This window comes from Schistocerca serialis, chromosome 1 (assembly GCF_023864345.2).
Source record: "Schistocerca serialis cubense isolate TAMUIC-IGC-003099 chromosome 1, iqSchSeri2.2, whole genome shotgun sequence".
NCBI classification, from domain to species: Eukaryota; Metazoa; Arthropoda; class Insecta; order Orthoptera; family Acrididae; genus Schistocerca; species Schistocerca serialis.
Window position 1 is genome coordinate 70,188,088 of NC_064638.1, and position 23,719 is coordinate 70,211,806.

Sequence of the window (23,719 nt, forward strand, 5' to 3'; positions counted from 1 at the left end):
TTTCATTCTTTCTTATCTCACTTTCATTTCTTTTGTTGACCGGATCATTCATTTGGTTTTGATTTTGACTTGGAACTGCTCTTTCTTGTTCTCCATTTTACATTTGTAGCTGTGAACATACTTCCTATGACTGAGGTTTTTAAATTCTTACTCCATTCCCTTAAACCAATTTGTCTAATTTTTTGTTGCAGAAATATCATTTTTTTCTGTATTTGGGTTTATTCTCAGAATGTGTCCATAAAAATCAAAATTTCTTTTCCTCATTGTGCCTGAAAGCTTCTCAGTTATTTAATAAAGGGTTTAATTTCTGATTCTCAGGTAGTTGACTGTGTGGAGTGCACAGAAGGGTTTCTTTTAGTTTAGGTGACTCTCCATCCAATCCATATAATGGTAGCTGTAGGATACCCAGAAGTATCTGTGTAAGATTAAAAGAAATGCCTGCCACAGATGAGAATATTAAAATCCTAATGTTACACTGCTGAAGCATTCGCAAAAAAGTGCCAGAGCTAATACTAGGCACAGAAATCTGGTTGACACCTGAAATTAATACCAGCAACATTTTGGGGGAAAATTTAAGCATATATTCAACAGACTGGCAAATGAGAAATGGAGGTGGTTTGTTTGTCACAGTAGACATGAAACTCAAAACCACCAAGATAGTAATTGAAGCTACATGTGAGATTGTTTAGGCAAGACTCAGTGTCAGGGGTGGACATAAGATGATAACTGGATCCTTCTGTTGCCTACCAGACTCATCTCCTGATGTGACCAAAAACTTTCGAGAAAACCACAGTTAACTTGTACTTAAGTTCCCCAATCATACTGTAATCATCGGTGGAGACTTCAATCAGCCAACAGTTAATTGGGAAAATGACATTTTTTGTGGTGGGCATGATAAGATATCCTGTGAAACATTATTAAATGCCTTCTTTGAAAATTACCTGGAACATGTAGTTAGGTATCCCATTTATGATTGAAATATGTTGGATCTGATTGCAACAAATAGACCTGACCTCTTTCAGGATGCCCACATCAAAACTTGTATCAGTGACATGATGTGGTTGTGGTAACAATGATGACCAAAGTACAAAGGACAACTAAAATGAGCAGAAGGATATATATCTTCAGTAAACTAGGTAGAGAATCAAAAGTGTCATATTTCAGTGAGTAACTTGAAACTTTCAGCACAGGACAGAAGCATGTAGAGGAACAATGGCTCAAGTTTAAAAGAATAGTTGACCATGCACTGGATGGATAAGTACCAACTAGACCAGTTTGTAATGGGAGGGAACCTCCATGGTATATACTCACTGTAAAGAAACTCCTAAAGAAAAAGAGATTAATGCATAATAGGTGTAAAACAATGTCTAGGGCTGTAGACAGAGAGATGCTGGATGAAAGGTGTTTGGCTGTCAAGAGAGCAATACATGATGCCTTCAGTGACTACCATAGTAGGATATTGTCAAATGATAACTCACAAAACTCAAAGCACTTGTGGTCATATGTAAAGGCTGTTATTGGCACCAAAGTTAATGTCCAGTTCTAAGTGAATAACACAGTAACTGAAATTAAGGGTAGAAAAGCAAAATCTGAAATGTTTAACTCTACTTTCAAATGTTTCTTTACAAAGGAAAACGAAGGAAAGTTGCCCCAATTTAATCCTCGTATCACTGAAAAGATGAATGAAATAGTATTAGTGACAGTGCTATTGAGAAACAGCTGAAGTCTTTGAAATTGAAAAAAGTTCCAGGGCCCAATTGAATCCCCGTCAGATTATATACCAAGTTTATGACTAAATTAGTCCTTGTTCTAACTATAATCTATTGTAGATCTCTTGAACAAAAAACAATGCTCTGTTCTTGAATAAAAGCCCAGGTCACAACTATCTACAAGAAGGGTTGTAGAAGTGATCCACAAAACTACTGGCAATAACCTTGACATCAGTTTGTTGTAAAAGCTTAGAATATATTCTGAGCTCAAACATAATTAAGTATCTTGAACAGAATGATGTCCTCCATGCTAATTGGCATGAGCTAAGAAAATGTCTATCATGTGAAACCCAACCTACATTTTTCTCACAAGACGTACTGAAATCTTTGAATGAAAGCCGGGGGATAGATGCAGTATTTGCTCATTTCCAAAAAAGCATTTGACTCATTACCAGATTTATTTAAAAGTTTGATCATATGGGGTATCAGGTGAAATTTGTGACTTGACTGTGGACATTTAGGTAGGGAGGATTTTATCTTGGATGGAGAATCACCATCAGATGTAGAAGTAACATTGGCAGTGTCCCAGGGAAGTGTGTTGGGATCCTTACTGTTCATGTTGTATATTAATGATCTTGCAGACAATATTAATAATAAACTCACACTTTTTGCAGATGATACAGTTATCTATAATGAAGTACTCTCTGAAAGAAGCTGCTTAAATAGTCAGTCAGATCTTGATAAGATTTCTTCAAAGTGTTGCAAAAATTGACAACGTGCTGTAAGTGTTCAGAGATGTAAAATTGTGCACCTCACAAAACAAGAAAAACATTGTATCATATGACTATAATATCAATTAGTCACTGTTGGATTCGGCCAACTCTTACAAATATCTGGAGATAACACTTTGCAGGGATATAAACTGGAATGATCACATAGGTTCAGTCATGGGTGAAGCAGGTGATAGACCTTGGTTTATTGGTAGAATAGTGGGGAAGTGCAGTCACTCTACAAAGGAGATTAAATTTCTCGTGTGACCAGTTCTTGAATATTGTTCATGTGTGTTGGACGCGTACCAAATAGGACTGGGGGGGGTGGTATTGACCATATTTCAAATAAGGGCAGCAGGAATGGTCACAAGTTTGTTTGATCCATGGGAAAGTGTCACATAGATACTGAAGGAACTGAACTGGGAGACTCTTGAAACGACATAAATTACCCCGAGAAAGAATAGTAACAAAGTTTGAGGAACGGACTGTAAATGATGACTCTAGAATATACTACAGTCCCCTATGTATTGCTTGCATAGGGATCATCAGGATAAGATTAGAATAACTACTGCATTAACAAAGGCATTCAAACAATCATTCTTCACCTGCTCCATATGTGAATGGAATGGGAAGAAATCCAAATAACTGGTACAGTGGGACATATGCTCTGCCATGAACCTCATGGGGGTTTGCAGAGAATAGATGTAGATGTTAATTACTTTGTTACTATGGAGCTTGAGGCTTAGGATTGTTCATAATACTTTCCTTTCTTTCATCTCCAGCCTTTCAGTTGGACAGTAATGTGGCTGTGTATGGAGCTTCTGATACAGTTACCACGTTATTTTTGCATCTTACGAGATGGAACTATGTGTTTTCGGTGAGTTGAAAGCCAAGTTTCTTCTAAATTCAATTGCCTTTTCCTCAGAGGCATTCCAGCTGACCTGTTCTCTAAGATATTTGAATTCTTTGATAATTTCTGTTTTTTATCCTCCTATTTTAAAATTTTTCAGTGCTTTTTTTTATATTTGACATCATTTTTGTCTTTTCGGTGGAGGTTTTGAGATCTATTTTTTCTGCTAGTTTACAGTTTGAGGGTATGGTCGTCAGCTTCTTCTCTGGTGTTGTCTAGTAGGGCCATATCATCTGCAAAAGGAGAGCCACTGACATTGATGCCCCACTTTTTTCCCCTAGTCGGATTCCACTATGGCTTTCTCTTCATAGCTCAATTTAATACTTGTTTAAATCTTCATTCTATCTTGCATTCTGTATTTCACATGTGATCTTATTACAATTACGAACTTAATTACTGTAAATGCTTCTTACAAATACATTTCTTAATCAGCTGCAGTTAAACCCCAGGGCACTTCTAAAAAAGTCTGCAAATAACTGCTTCTGCTATTTTAATTCTGTTTTCTATATGTTAAAGTGTCTTTATTCTTCTTCAAGCTGCTTTCTTCTCTCCCCCAACTTCCATCTCTCTTCCATTTCAGTCTTTCCTATAAAATGCTGTCATAACTGAACATGCCATCATCACTCTAGCTGCCATCCTTTCTTACATCTGAAATACATTGATGCATATCTCTCTCTTTTTATACTTCTCTTTCTCACAGAAGGAAAACCTCTATAGTGATTTATTAGCTACAGTATACCATTTATTACTCATCTTAGTGTATCAGTCAAGTGGAATTTCTAAGTATCCAGCCGGACTGTTATTAGTTATTTTCTTATAATACACCAATTACTAGGGTGGAATAATGTCAATATTATGAAAAGGACAGATTGCTACTCACCATTTGGCAAAGACGTTGAGTCACAGACAGAAACAACAAGAAGATGCTAAACAAGTAAGCTTTTGGCCAAAAGGCCTTATGTATGTTGCCTAATTCAGAGGAAGGCCTTTTGGTCAAAAGCATACTTGTTTAGCTGTCATTTTGTTGTGCCTGTCTGTGGCTCATCAACTCCACTATATAGTGAGTAGAAATCTACCCTTTTCTTAATATTGTAATTACACCAATTACTAGAGCATTTACATTTTCTTACTAATATTGCAATGTCTAAAAAGGTTGAGGACATGGATTTCATAACATATCCCTGAACGATATGAAACGAATGAGAGAAATTTTTGTAACAGATAAAAATGATTCTAATTTTTGTGTATACAATTTTTATTACCTCTTGTTATTCAAATGCTCAGTATTGAACTGGCAGCAAATTTCTTAATCTCTCTTTCTCTATATTGCTCCAGATGCTTTAAATACGAGAAAGCATGATGTAGTCTGCACAACACTGAAGGTGATGCAGCAGTTGGTTATGAGTGCTGATATGGTGGGAGAAGCCCTTGTTCCATATTACAGGCAAATACTACCTGTATTTAATCTGTTCAAAAATAAAAATGGTGAGTACTGATGCAGTGAGTATGTGTAAAGCATATAACTAAGCTGACGTCACAGACTGAAGTCCACCATTAAAAATATTATTTGTGTTGAAACTATTTTTTTCATTAAATGCATTGCAGTGTATTGTATTTGTGTTTTATAATTTGATTTCTTACAACAGTATAGGCTCCAAATTTTCATTTGCTTCTATGAATTTCATCAATGTAAAGCATCAAATATCATCAAAGCGTTGTCAGCTTTGTCTGTTGCAGACTGATGGAAATAAAACTGGGAGTAAACAATTTTATTCAAATTTCTGTAACTTTTTTTTTCTAAGCATTTCCCATGAAAATAACAAGTACAGTGAACCATATTACTGTTGGCATTAAAATGACAAGTGTGGAAAAAACGAAAACAAAAACTTCCTCAGTCACACAAAAAGGGCGAAATAGTAGTTTGTAACTATAAGATTGATGAGAAAATGAATGAGGAGTGTAACTAGCATAAATTGTAAAATTTACTAAGATGCCTGTAATAAATGCGTTTTTCAACAAGCATCTTAATGAGAAATGGAAGTGGAAAAGCCCCAACTTCAATGTTAAAAATGAAATAGACTTCACACAGTTGAATTCCCCTCATATTACTAAGCATATCTCTGTTATAAACAAATTCAAGACTGGCAGTGATCACGAACTATTAAGGTCGAGGTTTGACATAAATTCAAGGGAAGAAAAGCTTAAACTTCTGAGATTGAAGAGAAATACTGTTAATCTCATGAAGTTTGAAAAAAATAAATAAATAAATAAAACATTAAGCAAGTCCTTTAACTAAGATTTCGAGATTCAGCAGGGGTGGCACAAGTAAGATTAAAGATCAACTAAGATAAAACTAACAGTTTACCTAAAATATGAAGGGAAGTTAAAATCCGATCTTATTGTGACATGAGAGAATATTCCAAACTGTATGAATGTAAACTTGAGAAAAGAAATGGAGGGTGATTTCAAGAAAATTCCAAGATCTAGTTAGAGGGAAAAAAGCTCAAATGAAAACTCATGATTGCTGGAAGCAGATTATTGCAACTTACAGAGACAATGTCAGACTTACCAATAAAGCAGAAATTTTAAATTGTATGCATAACAAAAACTATTTACAACACTACATGACCTCTCCAATGCACCCAAAATTTTGGACATACTTCCTTTGGAAGTCAAATATGCTATTGATACTTTGAAGAAGGGTGCTCATCCTGATTATGATGAGTTGTCTGTCGATGTTCTGAAGTTTGCTGGTGAAGAAACTTACGAGAAACTATCAAAAATTTTTGTTTCGTCTAGTGACCGTGCATCAGTTCAAGTATCATGGAACAAAGCAATGATAAAATTGCTTCACATGAAAGGAAACAATCACAAAATAAAAAACTATCATCCCATAAACCTAAGTGTTTTGTACAAAGATTTTAGAAGACTATTGTCACATAGAAGAAGGTGTAATTAGATGAATGACAAACACTAACTTCACTGAATGAAGGTTTATTCAGCACTTGCACATACAAAAGCTCAGAGTGAACTGCCAACGGCCAGAACACATACGGTATATATACAGTTACAGAACATACCAGTTAATGATTCTTGACATGTGTGGATACTTCTAGAATGTACTCGAACTGAATATAGAAATTAAAATTTTACTGTTCAGGTGAGCTTTGAACTCATGAGCATCCATGCAACAGTCTAGTATCATAACCATGACACCACAGCTTCTTCTGCAACATTTCTCCCTCCTTAAGAGAACAGCGTCCCAGTGTTAGGTCCCCTTAGTCCGGGAACGAGTCATCGGTCCTGCATACTCCGACTCCTGATGACTGATGTTCACACTGGTGGTGATCTTCTTAGAACTTCCTTTGCTGCTATGCTCTTCATCACCTTTCCACTTGTTGCCTGTCACTGGAACTTCGAATTTACCCTGGGTTGCAGGATCCTTATAGGGCTCCATTTGATGGACGTGGACCGTATCTCTGATCTTTCATCGTCTTGTGTCGGGGTTGAAATCTTCAACTTCATAAGTAACATCAGACAACTGTCTTACAACCTTATAAGGTTCAAAGTAGTGCCTGAGGAGCTTCTCAGAGAGACAGGAGTGAAGATCCAGACGAGGTCACCAGGCTGGTAGACAACAGGGCAGTGGCTCGCGTCATACCTTCAGCGATAATTTTCTTGAGCCTGCAGTGTGCGGAGTTGAGCTAACTGCCAAGCTTCCTCAGTGCTGGTTAACACCTGACTGATGTAGTCATCGTCCATATCCTCAGGATGTAACGGAAACACAGTGTCCATCATCATCGTCACCTCACGCCCATGCACCAGGTAAAATGGCGTAAATCCTGTGGTGTCTTGTTTGGCGGTGTTGTAGGCAAATGCCATGAAAGGTAGCACCTCATCCCAGTTGCTCTGCTCAACATTGACGAACATTGATAGCATGATGGCAAAGGTCTTATTAAGGCATTCAGTAAGCCCGTTAGTTTGCCGATGGTAGGCTGTCGTCATGTGATGAGTAATGTTGCACCAACGGTTTATCTCTGTCACAAGATTCGATTGAAAAACTTTCCCTCGATCTGTAATTAACAACCTTGGGGCACCGTGTTTTAATACAATGTCTACCATGATGAATTTGGCTACCTCGAATGCTTCGGCTGTTTTCACGGCTTTTGTAATGGCTTAGCATGTCAGATAATCAGTGCAAACAGTAATCAATCTATTGCCACTAGCAGACGTTGGGAATCGTCCGAGAAGATGAATCCTAACACACTGGAAAGGCACCAGGTGATTTCTGAGGAACTACCTTTCTCCTCTGGCACTCTTGACAGTGTGACACATAGTGACAGACACCTAAATAAACCTGGCCAGAAAAGCTCTTGTGGATCCTATTGTATGTCTTAATAAATCATAAATGACCGGCCTCAGGTGTGTCATGCAATTTCTGTAGAACATCTAAGCACATATCTTTAGGAATCACTGGTAGCCACCTCTTTCCAAACGGATCAAAGTTTTTCTTGCAAAGTAATCCATTAACCACCTTAAATTGTCCATTCACATCCTCTGACCAATTTAAGGCAAGCATAATTTGAGATATCTTGGCATCCTCCTTCTGCTGAGCTGAGAGATCCTGGAGTGCAGCAAGACAGTCGAGATAGTCACTACCTTCATCAATGTCTTGATGGTCTTGCACAGGGTTTCTTGAGAGACAGTCGGCATTTTGGTGTTTTCTCCCACTTTTGTACATTATGATAATGTCATACTCTTGAAGGCATAATTCCCACCTAGCGAGTCATCTTGTTGGATCCTTAAGACCTGTCAACCAACAAAGTGAATGATGTTCTGTAACAATTCTGAATGGACTTCCATAGAGATACTGTCAAAATTTGCACATGGCCCAGATCACAGCAAGACATTCTCTTTCTGTAGTTGAATAGTGTCTCTCAGCTTTTGTAAGTTTCCTAGAAGCATAGGCTATAACCTTATCTTTTCCATCCGAATTTTGTACCAGAACAGTACTGAGCACTGGCATCTGTGTGTAGTTCTGTAGTTGCTCTCTCATCATACAGACCAAGTACAGGGTCAGTCGTCAGAGCTTTTCTCAGCACATCGAAAGAATCTTGTTGAGCACCACCCAAGATAAATTTAGCATCGGCTTTTAACAACTCTTGGAGTGGTCTGGCTTTGATACAAAAGTCTTTGATAAAGCCACAGCAATAAGAACATAATCCGAGGAAGTTTCTCACATCTCTAATATTTTTAGGAATAAGAAATTCCGTTATGGATCTCACCTTATCTGGGTCTGGTCGCGCATCTTTGTTTGACACAAGGTGTCCAAGTATTTTGATTTCTTTTGCTCATTAAATGTGTCTGAGAACACTATAATGTCATCTAAATAACAAAGACACACCATCCACTTCAGGTGACTTAGAAGATTATCTTTCACCCTTTCAAAAGTTGCTGGTGCATTATACAAACCAAACGGCATCACCTTGAACTTAAATAGGCCATCAGGGGTGATGAATGCAGTTTTCTCACAATCAGCCTCATCTACTTCGATTTGCCAGTATCCCGAGTACATGTCCATGGTTAAAAAAACTTAGCCTCCTTCAGACAATCCAGTGTGCACTGTCAGTTTGTGGAAGAGGGTAAACATCCATTTTAGTTATCTTAGTAAGCTTCCTGTAATCAACACAAAAGCGCCAACTGCCATCCTTCTTCCTGACAAGAACCACTGGTGATGACCATGGGCTCTGCGAAGGCTGAATGATGTCATTCTCCATCATTCTCTCTACCTTGTCGTGAATTATTTGATGTTCCATTTGCTGACACATGGTATACTCTCTGGCTTATTGGTTGACAGTTTCAAGTGCTAATCCGGTGCTTCGCTGTCAATTTGTCTAATTTGTTCTCCACCTGTGGATTGAAGCATTCAGAGAACTCTTGAAGAATGGCAAGTAGCTTCTTCTGTTGTTTCTTAGTGAGAACTGGTGATAATCGAGCTAGAAGATCTTGTCTCATAGTGGTAGCACTAATTTCGCCTACAGACTTGGCGTGGGAGGTTTCTGTGACACTCAGCTGTTCTGCAATTAACCGCTCGGTGTTTGCTACGTACATGTGTCCTGGAAAGATCTGCAGTTCTCAGCAACAGTTAACTATCCACAATTCACTGAATCCATTCTAAAACGAGATGACAGAGCCTGGGATGACCAAATTATTCTTCAGTGGTATGCTTCTCTCACATTCCACTACAAGATCCATGGGTTGTTGCATGGCATGAAGCATGACAGTTACTTTTCTAGCACTGACTGCAGGAATGATCACTTCATCCAGCACACATAGTCTCCCCACACTCGGGTGCGCATCTTCCTGTCCACAGTATCTCATCTCGTCTAGCATAATCTTCGAGCGACCACAATCTATAATTGCCTGAGAAACTTTCAAAAAGTCCCATCCAAGAATGACATCATGACCACACTCTTGTAAGATGATGAATTCTAAGTGCTCTGTATGGCCCCTTACACCCACATGAATGACACATCTTCCTGTAGTTTTTACATACTTTCCATTAGCCACTTTTAGCAGAGATGTTTTGTTGTTGACGAATACAGTTTTCTGCAACTGGCGATGGTACTTTTCCAAAATGATTGAATATGATGCTCCAGAGTCCACAAGAGCTTGGACTGGTTGGCCATCCATGAGGATATTGACATAGTTTCCTATCATTTTTGTAGTGATCGATGGTGGAGGATTTTGCTCTTCGGCGGCCTCATCTCCAAGTAGGGTTGCACCTTTTAGTTTTCCAGGTTGCGGTGGCTAGGTGATTGACTGGAGCTTCTAAACAGCGATGGAGACCTTGAACGGTGTGTTGGGGAGCGTCCTCTCTAATGGCTAGCGTGCAGCGATGGTGACCTACATCATCCTGCACCCACATCTTCATTGTCCCAGAGTTGGCATTGGCTAAGATTGGTCTGCTGTCTTCTGGCACAGGCGTCATCAAATATCCGCCGCCTTTCTCAACAATAGCGCACCACATGCCCCCGTTGTCCGCAGTGGAAACATATTGGTTGGTTATCCTGGGTCCTCCAGACATCAGTCTTCCTTGGTGCCCAAACAGGTTTCTCGTGCAGCATTGTAGGAACATAACTTCGCCTGGGTCTTGACTTTTTCACCATTTTAAAGGGAAATGAAGGACAAGAGATAGGGTTCAATGTCTGTTCCACTTCCTCTCTTATGACCTCTTGAAGCGTCTCGGTTTTTTGCTTGCTCTGCAAACCAAGTGCCTTCCGAACTTCCTCTCTCACTATCTGACGTAGAACACTTGTGAAATCAGTTTCTTCCTCTATCACAGACATCAGTAAGATGTTTGGAAGCCATTCAAACTTCTTGTGTGTAATTCTTTTTTGATGCATTGTCTCTATATACTGGCACCATTTTATGAAGTCGTCTGCAGTCAAAACTTCATTCATGAGTAGGGTTTCATACATGTCCTCAGCAACACTGTTCATAAGATTTGCAACCTTATTTTCCTCCTTCATTCTAGGATCCACTATTTTACACAGCTCCAAGACGTCCTGAATGTAGGATGCTGTTTCTCCTGGACACTGTGCCCTGCACTTTAATTTATCTTCAGCCTTGCACTTCTGTCATTGTGTGTCGACATAATACTTGTGCAGTTTCGCCTGGAATACTTCCCAACTTGTGAACTTCACCTCGTTGTTCTCATACCATTGCTTGGCAATGCCTGACAAGTAGAAAAATACATTAGCCAAACACATGGTGTCATCTCATTTTTTAAATTTGAGCTCATTACCCTCCACGCAACAGTCTAGTATCATAACCACTACACCACAGCTTCTTCTGCGGCACTATTGTTAAATTGTATCAGTCTCATCTTTGACACAACCCAACAGCTTACTTGTTAGCAGTCTTTTTGTTGTGCGTGTCTGCAACTCATCATCTCCACTATGTTGTGCAGCACCTTCAATATGCTAGACCATATTTATGTTCTCTGGCAAAAGCTGTGTGCAGCTTTTGCAGATTTTGAAAAGTCGTTTGATTAATTTAGTCATCCTGCTGTAACGGAGGAGTTAGCTGAGCAGTGGGTGAAGGTGATCTATATTAAATTCTTGTACATTATATATGAAACTTTTACAGGTTTTATTAGTGACATGGAAGCAACACAGGAATGACCAATTCACAGAAGAGTGAAACAATGTGATTCCACCTGTTGTAGCTGTTCTCTACCTTCTCTACCACATAATGTCAGAATTGAACAGGGAATAAAAGTGATTTGGAATCAATGGGAAGAGACAACAACCTGAGATTTGCGTATGGTGCTCTACTATTGGCAAGTGATTTTTAGGAATTGCAAATGTCTGTATCAGGTCTCAGAATGTCAGGCAGGGAGACTGAACATAAGCCTTTGCAGGACAGAACCTTCTTCAGCAAAGAAAACATACACACATTTACACAAGCAAGCATGCCTCACAAAAATTATGACAGCAATCACGGGCAACTCCAACTGGAATGGGACTGTCAGATGAATAACAACCTGGAGTGGAGACAGGCAGGGAGAGAGAAGAGTGCTGTCTGGCGTTGCGTGCAGGGACTAGAGTTTGCTAGGCATAGTGTTGGGAGGCGAGATGTGAGTGGAGAAACAAATGGGGAATGGAAAAGGAGAAGAGCGGGGAAGGGAAAAAGACAAGCGGGTACATTGGCAGAGGTCAGCACAGAAATAGGGTGAGGGAATGTGAAAAGGGGGAGGTGATACAACAAGGTGGTGGAAACTATTGTGTATGAGATGTAGGAACTGTAGGGTACCATACATTGACACTAGACTCGCATTCAGGAGGACGATGGTCCAATCCTGCGTCCAGCCATCCTGATTTAGGTTTTCCACAATTTCCCTAAATCACTCCTGGCAAATGCTGCGGTGGTTTCTTTGAAAGGGCACGGCTGACTTCCTTCCCTGATCCGATGAGACCGATGACCTCACTGTTTGGTCTCCTTGCCAAACAACCACGACCATAGGTTGAGGCTGGAATAGCTTCAGGAGAGGAGAGTGTGCTGTAAACATAAATCCCATCTACACAGTTCAAAAGAGCTAGTAATGGAGGGGAGGATCCACATGGCCCGTGATGTGAAGCAGTGATTGGAATCAAGCATGTTGTGGTCAGCTGCATGTTGTCACAGAGCAGTCCACTTTGCTCTTGGCCGTAGTTTAGCTGTGGACATTCATCTAGGTGGATAGCTGGTTGGTAGTCATAGCAGAATAAAAGGCTGTGCAATGATTGCAGCAGAGCTGGTGAATGACATGGTTACTTTCACAGGTGGCCTGACCCCTGATGGGATAGGATAAACCTGTGATGTGACTGAAATAGGAAGTGTTGGTTAGGTGGATTGGGCAGGTCTTGCACCTGGATCTTCTACAGGGATATGATCCCTGTGGCAAGTGGTTAGAACTGGAAGTGACATACAGGTGGATCAGGATGTTCTGGAGGCTAGATGGGCGATGGAACACTTCTTTAGGATGATTGTGTAGGATCTTGCATAGGATTTCCCTCATGTCAGGGCATAGTGATAGATCATTTTGACAGCTCCCATCTCTTCCACATTAAAAAATCCCTTTCACACAGCCTGCCATCTCAGCATGGTGCATGTGCAGTGAAACATTTCCCTTTCTCAGTATGCTGAAGGTCTCACCAAGGCTTTCAGAAACAGGCACTATCCATTCTTCATCCTCTCAAAGCTACACTGGCAGTCTTTAGTGCCTGCACACCCCACCAGACAGCACTCTCCTCTCCTCCCACTCGAACCCTGCTATATCTCCCCCATCCCCTCCCCACTCTAGATTGCTATTCACATGACAGTCGCATTCCAGTTTGAGCTGCCAGTGATAATGGTCATATGTGGATGAGGTGTGCTTGCTTGTATGAATGTTTTGTGTATTTTCATTGCTGAAAAAGGCTTTGGCTGAAAGCTTTAATGTGTAACAGTCTTTTTATTGTGCCTGTCTGCAACTCAGTGGGTCATCTTTACAGTGAGCAGCAATCTGTGGTCTTCCTGATAATGTTGATATTCCAACCTGGAGTTTCTATTGTCTCATTTTGTTTCCAAGACAAAAGTTATATCTGATAAATGGAGCATGGTAGGAATAAGCTATTGAAAAATACATCCAGTACACTGTCCGAGAAAACATCTATCTTGGTCATCTCCTAAATATGACAGGAGATCTTTCGGTCCATCAAGCTAACTGGCAAGCTTGTAGAAAACATTCAACTACCTTCAGGTTTTTAGGTCAAACATGCCAATGAAACTTTAAAACAATAGTTTTTCATCAGTCTGTCCTCTCCATTTTGACTTACAGCTGTGAGACCTGGACACTTCATGAATATACAAGATAGAAACTTAGAACTGCACAGTGAGGCATGGAGAGAGATTTGTGGGGATCTAAAAGCAAAACAAAAAAAAGGCAGAAGTTGTGAGATTACTTACATCAAGGACATCCTGGAGAGAACAGCCAGTATGAAATGGCAATGGACCTGCCTTGTTGCCAGAAGAAATGATGACCACTGTACAGAGGTGGTGCTGGAATGTAGTCCAAGAGATAGAGACAGACACAGGCAAGCTGACTATACTGATAGGGCAAAGAACTGCAGATCACTGGAGTCAGCCACCTGAATATTGCCAAAGATTGTTCCTCATTGAAGAAGAAGTTGCAGACATTCCTGAGCTCAGTATTTGAGTCACAAGTTTAATGTTTCAATCTGGTAGTTTCTCTCTCTCTCTCTCTCTCTCTCTCTCTCTCTCTCTCTCTCTCTCTCTCTCTCTCTCTTTCTGTGTGTGTGTGTGTGTGTGTGTGTGTGTGTGTGTGTGTGTGTGTGTGTGTGTGTGTGTGTTTGTGTGTGTGTGTGTGTGGGCACGTGCGCATGTAGCCTGCTGGCGGCAGTTTACCAAGGTGGTAGTTACAGGAATATAGTGTTTAGCGAAATGGGTCTAGTACAGTAATTATTTACAGAAAAGTAATGAAATCTTCAGGAATTGTTAACAGTATATCTTTATTTTTATTAAAACAAACTGTTAACTCTGCATCAGAAACATTTTACCTTTCATTTCCCCATTTTCTCGCTGCAAAAGGCACTTCTCTTTCTTTGCTTGTTCTTCTTCTCTGTGGGTAGAATCTTCTCAATTAAATGCCTTGCTGAGAGCTATTCAGGTGTAATAGTTTTGAAGGGTGCCCACAGTAACGTGAAGCTACACTCTTACCATGAATTTCCATCAGTTCTGAGATGAGAATCAGCTTGAAATTTACATGTGTTTTTTTCTGTGTCTTTTCACTGGTATAACAAACAATAAAATCTATGTACACTACAATATTCATTAGCCTTTCCATGTATTACTTTACTCATTTCTTTCTTTCCATGAGAAAAAGTTGTAGTTTGTGATCTTTTAGGTCTACATCATTCATAAAAAAATTGTGTTCTTTAAGGCATTGAGGTTTTCTTACCTTGTTGCCCATTTTGGTTGCTGTACTAACTGCATCATTATGGAATGTTCCAATAAAGACCACCTATTTTTATCCATCCATTTCTGCACCACAATGTAGCATGAGTGATGTACTGCAGGTTCATCTTTCTTGAATCTTGCATTTTTCAAGACATCAGGTACATTTGTTGTATTCAAAAGTGTGCCCTCTACAATGATACTTCTTCCTTGTGAAAGTGACACAAATGCACACTGTTATGGTAATTGTCCATCCAGAGCATGTGACCAAAGTTAAAAGAGACTCTTACAAGTTTACTGGAATCTGACTTGTTTTCAGGGTACCTGACGAAAGAAATTTTGTCTCTATCTCTGTGGAACTTTCTGTATAAATAACAAATTGCCTTAAATATCCTGTGGGTGATTCATGGATTTCACAGACTTTATTTCAAACTTCACTGCTTTTAGAGATAGGTAAGTTTTTATTCCAACTTTCCTTTCTATAATACAAGAGATTCATCCAAGAAATGTTTTCTCCCATGTTGTATGTATTTTTAAATGTATCATTCAAATGCTAAATGACCAAGCCCAATTTAAATAATATTTTATTCCTCTTAAGTGCATGCAGTTCTTCATTCTTTACAAAATGAAGGAATTTATTAAGCACCTCGGATGTGTCTTGCCACATAGTCTGATAAAAAATTAGGTTGTTCAAAAGTGAATGCTTTTGAAAATTAGATTTTATGGGTGTTTTTCTGAATAATTGTCAATAACATCTGCAATGGGAAGCAAAGCTCATCTTTGTAAAAATCTATGTAGTTATGAAGCCTAGAACGTTGTTGTATAACAGTTCATTCCTGAATAAAACCTACAGTGTATTGGTTAATTTCACCCATGGTTGTTTCATTGTAACACAGCCTGAATGCTTCAACTGCACGACTTACTTGTTTTACTGGCACACATTTACCAATAAACGATGTCTCTAAAAGCACATGAGAGCTGTCAATCTCTTGCCACTTGCAGTCTTCTTCATATCAGAAATGTTTACTGATGCAACTCAAATCTCGTCCTCAGTACCCACTGTTCCTTTGTCACTGTTTTTCAGGCATTTGTTCCAAACAGTCAGTATCATTGTTGTCATCACTATTTAAGTCACTCCTGTTTTTATTTATACTAATTGGCCTGTGTAACTGTCCCTCTTACAATATTCACACATTAATAAACTGAAGAGACTGAACATCACACAGAGTGATGGAATAGCATATCATATGCTCTGTCTATGCTATTCCACCACTATGTGTGATGTCCAGTCTTCTCAGTTTATTGATGTGTGAATATTGTAAGAGGGACAGTTACATATGCCAACAATAAAAAAAGCTTTTTTTATTGAAGGTGAATCATTCTTGTGCTTAAATCCTAATGTGTTAACAAAAAAGTCACATCAACCACCCTTCTTAAGCAATAATTTATTTTAAGCAAATAACACTTACATTTTTGAAAAAAAGCATTTTTAACTATTTCATATACTATTTTCAATAATAAATCAAGTTGAAGGTTTAACATTACCATAGTTACTTGTGCTAATATGCCTCCAGTAGCTGCACTTCTGTTGAATCTGGCTGAAAAGTAATTGGTGAGAGTGGACTATTTTAAATAATGTTGTCCACACCAGACCAAAACACCTGCTGTTTATGGCCAGATCAAGTCTCATTTACTATTATTTATGTACAAATGATGGGTAAGTTGCATACTACACTTGACTGATGTCATATAATGATAATGATTGATTGAATGCAGTAACCTAACACAAATGCACTGATTCACAATAATTAACATGCAGCAAGGAAATCATTAACACATTCACCAATTATGCTGCCCTTTCAAGTAGCTAATCATATCAAAATGGAAACAATACACACAGTAAGCATAATTTTGAAATAACACAGTTCACAGTTTGATACTATTGTCACAGTTTGCAGCAGCTATTATTAGTAGATTAACGCATTTCTTGAAGTTTGTTGTAATTCTGGGCACTGATCTTCCTCACATTATACACTTCCGCAGACTGAATAAAATGTCTCCTAAAATGTTCCTTTTATAAGTTTACAATCACTAAACTAAATTTATCTGTTGCTCTTTGCTGGAGTTTTACAGGTTAAAATTAAGGATATATGCTTCTGAGCAAATGAATAGTAAAGGAAGTTCTTCTAAATGTGGACTTTTACGTAAAACAGTAATTGCTATTGAACTATGCTGTCTAGTTTGCAAAATATGGTATTCTATTTCGGTAACAATGTTTTTCAAAAGGTCTTAATTCCTCTGAAACCAAACGAGTGTAGCAGTTACCAACATATTTCCAACATTAGCTGTCTAGATGCTTCTCTTATTTGTATATACTCTTGATCTACTTTATCTAAGAGTTAGTATGTTTACAAAGAACAATGATAACAAAGTTCTATGTAACTGGTATTTGTCATTAGCCAAGTTTTTAGGTAAACTAATCACATTTACAAATTTCAGTTCCTCAAAAAAATGTAACATATAATAAAGTTGGCTAAAGCCTGAGTTAATATTCAACATTTCTGGAACTGTGCACATGCCATGGAAGTGATAATCTTGCAGATATTTGCAAAATAAACTAAATAATTTTAGGGGGAAGAAAAACAACAGGGGGAAATCCACTTGCTTTGTTACTAGTGGTCGCATTGGTTAGTGTGCATGTTGTAAACATTAACCAGTTACAGTGTGTCACAGTGGTGTGGATGAAGTTGAGATGAACAAATTGATATAGAGTACTTGTGATCTATCAAGCCAAGAAACAGGTTCAGATTGGCCTACAGGAGCCACATAAACTACAGTGCATGTGTTCCATGTGTGATTTTGGCTAAAATCATCCTTGAATATTAAAAACTCCTTCCTGTTACTGCACGTTCGAAATGTAGTATTGACGTTTGTGTAGATTTTACCTCAAGATATTGTGAATTTTAATAGCATAAAATTAACAATTAAATCATTTTGTTTGACTGGCCTCCTTACTACAAAACTATTGTCCTTGTAAGGATTAAGTTTAAACTGAATTGTACACACAATTGGTTTTTGCAAATGATCTGACAAGTTCTTTAGCTCTTCTTCATTCTTTACAGTTAATTTTGATACTGTTTAGTGTATATGTTTAGTACAGTGGCTAGATGTGGTTGTAAAACTAGTTTTGTGAAGATTTAGAAAATGCTCAAAAAAGGAAAACAGGTCTTTTATTCCAGTGATTCAGAGGGAGCCCAGCATTGGTATTAGTAGTTACAAACAAAAAATAAAAAATCCATGCATATTATAAAAACCCATGCGTGCGAACTCGTGTGTGTAAGTGTGTGTATATGTCTTTGTGTGTGTGTGTGTGTGTGTGTGTGTGTGTGTGTGTGTATGTACCACACCACCTCCTAAACCACTGTACTGATTTCAACCAAACTTGGTGCATGTATCCCTTACTCTCTGACAACAATCACTGGTGGGGTAACAATTACCTTTCTATCACAGTTCAGAAGATAGGATATCATAAACAATGAGATGCATGAAAAACTGCCACTCATGCATAACATTTAAGTTTATTAACTCTTTGTTACTAACTCTAGTCACAACAAATTTCAGAGACAGTATCCACATATGCTTCTAAATGAACCTACTAAATTATATCATGGTACCATACATGATTCAGAAGATATGATGCCATAAACACTTAGATGGGTGAGAAACTGCCCCATCATGTGTGGTGTTTAAATGTATTACTTCTTTGCTACAAACTCTATTTTCAACTTATTTTGCAGACAATATCCACATTGCCACTGATTGTACCTACACAAATACACCACTGTACAGTACATAGTTCAAGAGATACGACATCATAAACATCGAAAAATGACTCATCGTACATGAAATTTTAATACATGTACTCTTATTACTAAGACACTCCTACAGTTGAGTCAGCTTAAAGAAATCCCTGACACCTGGCAGTGGTTTTAATAGCTTTCAAATGCGAAGCGCAAGTCGCTTATGCAAAAACAATAGCCGCCCATAGAGCTCTGAAGAGGCATTGCCATAGAGATGTTTACAAAATCATGTTTTAGGCAGGCGAATCACCTGTACTTATACATTTGTGCACCATGCATATTTCTTTGTACAACTATTTCACTTGCGTTTTCACGAATACATAGAAATGAAATTTGTTCAATACAGCACCAAGAGCACAGTTCATTTTTTCCTGTTTTAATAGAAAATTGGCAAAATGAGTATCTTGGCTATCTCAGGTTTGTCAGCTAGTAAAGTAATAATATCTGTAAAGCAAAAATATCTGATCTGCCATTCTGTCAGTTAACCATGGTAGCACTGGTTAGTATATAGGGTATAAATGGTAACTGTTTGCGATGTACCACATTGATGTAGGTGAAGTCAACATGAACAAATTGATACAGGACACTTGTGGTCTATCAAGCCAGGAAGCAGCCTCCAATTTGCCTACAAACACCAGCTAAACTACAGTGAATGTGTGCCACATGAAATTTTGGCTAAAATTATCGTTGAATATTAGAAAATGTCATATCTTTGTATTTACAAAATGTAAAATTTATGTTTGTGTAAATTTCACCTCAAAATTAAAAAAAATTAAAAAATCCCATTCTAAAACTGCAATAAGTTTTTGATGATATTAGGCTGTATCTTTGTAGTAACACCTAGTTGGATCCAGTTCATTGTATTTTGAACAATTTAGAACCAAAGCTTCTGACACAAACTAAACTAGATAGATTTGGGGTTAAAAAAGGAAAAAGTTGAGCCACATGGTTCTACACTCAAAGAAAAGAAATTGTTAGGAGCAGGAACAAACATTTATTTATACAAGAGAGAAGAGCAGATATTTTCTTAATGTTTCAGAGAAGAAAGTGATTTAGTCTGCTGGTCGGGAATATTTCCAGTTTGGTGAATGAATCTGGAATTGAATATAAGCAGGAGGAATGTGAACTGTTTTACAGTTTATTGTAAAAGTAATTTAAAGGCTGTTTCATTACACAACAGTAGCACTCTTAACGTTTTTCGGACCCCAAGAGACAGTGTAGTATTGGGTTGCAAGGCTCACACATCTCTCAAGTCAGTAAACTTGTACATTGTGTGTAGCCAATCCTCTTCTCTGGGCAGTCAGCTACGTCAATCTCCCTAAAGCTTCTTCTGTGAAGACTATAGCTGTTAAAGGAATTTATTAAACTACTTCTGTATCTTTGAAATAATTTGGGTACTCGTAGAATACTTTTCAGTTCAATCACTTTACTTTTCAGTTCAGTCACTTTATATTTTCAAGTTCCATAGACAACTTTTACAAGCTAACTTAGTCCTAAAACATTAGACTTATTTACACATATTCAAATATCATTGGTTTGATAACCAAATAATTTATGAACATCATGCTACGTTCACAGCCAAGACATGAAGTAAGGTAAGTCTCTAGTCTCAAGCGAGACCAATACATGAATGTACATAAAAATCTATATTCAATTGTTCATTAGTCTGTTTACAATCAATGCAGACACTAAAGAGCACAGAATACTATATAAACTTTTCTTGTTCTTTTCTGCCCATACACGGAAACCCTGTGGACTGTACAGCGGGTACTTGTCTGCCGCCGCCGAGTCCATCTTTTGCTCATAACTGTTTTTTGACCTGCACATACAAATAGGTGATGTGCAGTAGGGCATATTCATTTCTCCCACTCACCTCTAAAATATCGGGTGTTCGAAATGGTGGAAGGGTGAGTGGTTCTAGAAGTTGCTTCGAAATTCTCAAAGCGCTACAGTACCTATGTATGAGTAGCTGTTTTCCATTCTGTATAAATGGTGCATTACAAAATCCTTCTTTTATTTTTAAATAAAGTAAACTTTTTGACACATGTTTGGAATATATTTGGCAATTTGAAAGTGTCATGTATTTTCCTTGGCCGGTAAAGTGACTTTACTACATAGTAATGTTTCTTATGTGAGTGGGCTAGTAGGGGAAGGTATCAATATTGGTCCAGAATAAACAGGCCTGCAAGAAAGTCTTTGAAGTATTTTTGAAACTTGGAGAATATTTCAAGTATCTCTATGAGAATTTTCCTCATCCATCAAAAGTGCAAAAGAGGGCATCGTTATTGGGCCTGACATTCAAATAATGTTCTTTGATTCCAGTGTTAAATCAAAAATTATGTAAGAGAGAGGGAATCTTTGGTACAGTGCAAAGAGTTCATTATCAACTTTGTAGGGAACAAAAGGGACTCACATTTTTCTAGTCTGCATTCTGATAAATTGCGATATGTTAAATGAGCCTCAAGATTTACTTTTTGAATAGCTGTCTTTACACTTTTTTCTGAAAAATTTTGGTGCTGTCAGTGAGAAACAAGATGAACACTTTCATGAAGACATCCAAATGGTTGAAATACTGTTTTATGGCCTTCCTGGTACATTAAAACACTATGTAAGACTGGGACATTAACCTGAGACCTTTGCCGTTCATGAGCAAGTGCTGTACCGGTTGAGCATTAACCTGCAAAAATCAGAGTTCCCAGGTTTGAGTTCTAGTCCCACATAAAAATTTAGTCTACCTGGAAAAGTTTCAAATCAGTGCAAATATCACTGCAAAGTGAAAATTCATTCTGGAGTATAACGGTAGCTGTAATATAAACTTGGTGGGAGGGTAAAGTCAGCCAAGATAATGAATAGGCAATTCATTGGAGAAAAAGCTGTGTTAGATGCTTTAAGGAAAAAGAAAAAAAAAAAAAATAAGCTAATGGATACACAGTTCGTATGTAGAAAGAGATTTTTTTCATGTATATAAATCGGTAAATCTTTGTTCATATCGAAATAGTAAAGCACTCTTCATTCAAATTACATGTTTTATCCTATTTTTTTAGTTTATAATAAAAGAATATTGTAATAAAATAGTACATGATACAAAAAGAAAAAAACTTAGGTCATATATAAATTCACTGAAGAAAACAAGTAAAAAAAAAAAAGGAGAGAGAGAGAGAGAGATTGGATTAAGCTGCTACCTAAAAAAAGTAATGAAAATATATTTTTTCACTAAATGGAATTCTTTGTCTCACAACATTCTCAATAATGTGCAGTAAGGTCTCTCAAGCATTGTCACATGAATTTATAATATAAATAAATGATATAGACTGCTACTTTTTTCTCATGTGCTTTCTGTTTATATGTGGAGAATTCAAAATCAGGTGTAAGGAGTACATTGAGATAGATGTTAAAATTGTGTAAAAGCCACTCTCAGTTAGCCAGAGTTCTAAAATTCAACCTCAGTCAACCTGTAGTCACTTTTGGAACAAATTTTGCTGTCACATATTTCATATGCAAAACATCCAAAAACAGTTCATGGATTGAGCCTATTAATATTTCAACATTGCCAACATTTCTCTTATGTTGACTTCCCAATTATTCATAAACAAGACATTCAGGGTGCTTGTTATCTTCCCTGTCTTCATGGTCTCCTTCTGAATGCTTATCTGAGTAATAAACCCTTGTTTTACTCATAGTAGCCTCACCAAAAACAGTATTTAACTTTTCTAAAACTTGGATTGTTATACAAAATAAATAATCATTAGATCTGTGTAAATAAATGTAAACTTTTTGACAGTTAACAGCAGACTAAATATCTCATATGGCTAATGTACAAATACCACTGAGTCATGTTTCTTGACGTAACAGCAAAAATTGAGTGAAATTACAAAATTCCCATCAATATTTGAGTGCACCTTGTACATTTTCTCACATTATTCTCTTAGATATACACACGCTTCGGATAAGAGAATCATGCCTGACATTTATACTATTAATGTAAGAGTTACTCAAGATAAACAAATGCTTAATCATAAAAACAAACCAGAACAAATATGAATGAAACTGATAGTTGCAGCTTCACTTTGTCTGCAGCCGGAAAAGGTTAAAAATTAAGATGTTTATGGAAGTTCATTCATAACCTATATATCTTTAAAGACCCAATACCCATCACATTAAGGATTAGCAGTTCATTATATTAACACATTTCAACCTATATTCCCCTTTATGGATGACTATTACAATAACTATTACTTTAAAAGGAATCAGGTGCCATGGGATACCGTATTTATTTATTTATTGTATGGGTTACATACATAGGGTGTATAACACAATATATATATTATATAAAATTTTATAGACAGACTTCTAGAGCACATGTGAAATCCATCAGCTTTGGAGTCACCAGCAGGCTAGTTTCTGGTCTACCATTGTTAGATTTTATTGGGCATTCTTGTGTCAAATGTCTAATGGTCAGTTCTACGCAGTCACAAAGTGGAGATAGTTGTTAACCTTATTTGTGTAAAAATTGTGCACATCTGCCATGCTGGGTTCTAATTCTGTTTAACATAGATTATGTTTTGCATGGCAAGTCATAGTCTAGTGGTGTTTGAATGATACACAGCCTATTATTATATCATTGTGCAGACCATTCTTGAATCCATGCATTAGTAAGGTTGAACTCATCTTCCACAGTGACTCTTGCTGTTAATGATGGTGGTCACCTAGAGCAGAGTCAGTTATGATTTGCATTATCAATATGTTGATGGACTGGTAAATTTTTATTAGTCGTCATCTTTTAGTACTCATTTGTTAGTGTTTTTGTGTGTAGTAGTTAAGGGGGTGAAATGGTGAAATGCAGCTTGGTACTGCCAGCCATTCCATAGATGTTGATTTGATAACACCAGCAATCATTGTGATGATGTCATTTAGCTGGACATCTGTCCTTTGAGCACGTGATATGCATATATATTCTCACCAAGTAGAGGC

The 23,719-nt window shown here is 37.6% G+C and overlaps 1 protein-coding gene across 2 annotated transcripts in view; it reads left to right on the forward strand.

Annotated features, from left to right (window-relative positions):
- LOC126461650 (parkin coregulated gene protein homolog) overlaps positions 1–23,719 on the forward strand; it is a 95,543-nt gene that overhangs the window by 23,922 nt on the left and 47,902 nt on the right. For both annotated transcript variants that reach the window (XM_050096012.1, XM_050096013.1), the window contains exon 3: positions 4,725–4,874. In XM_050096012.1, coding sequence (XP_049951969.1) covers positions 4,725–4,874 — 150 coding nt within the window. The remainder of the gene's footprint in view (positions 1–4,724; positions 4,875–23,719) is intronic.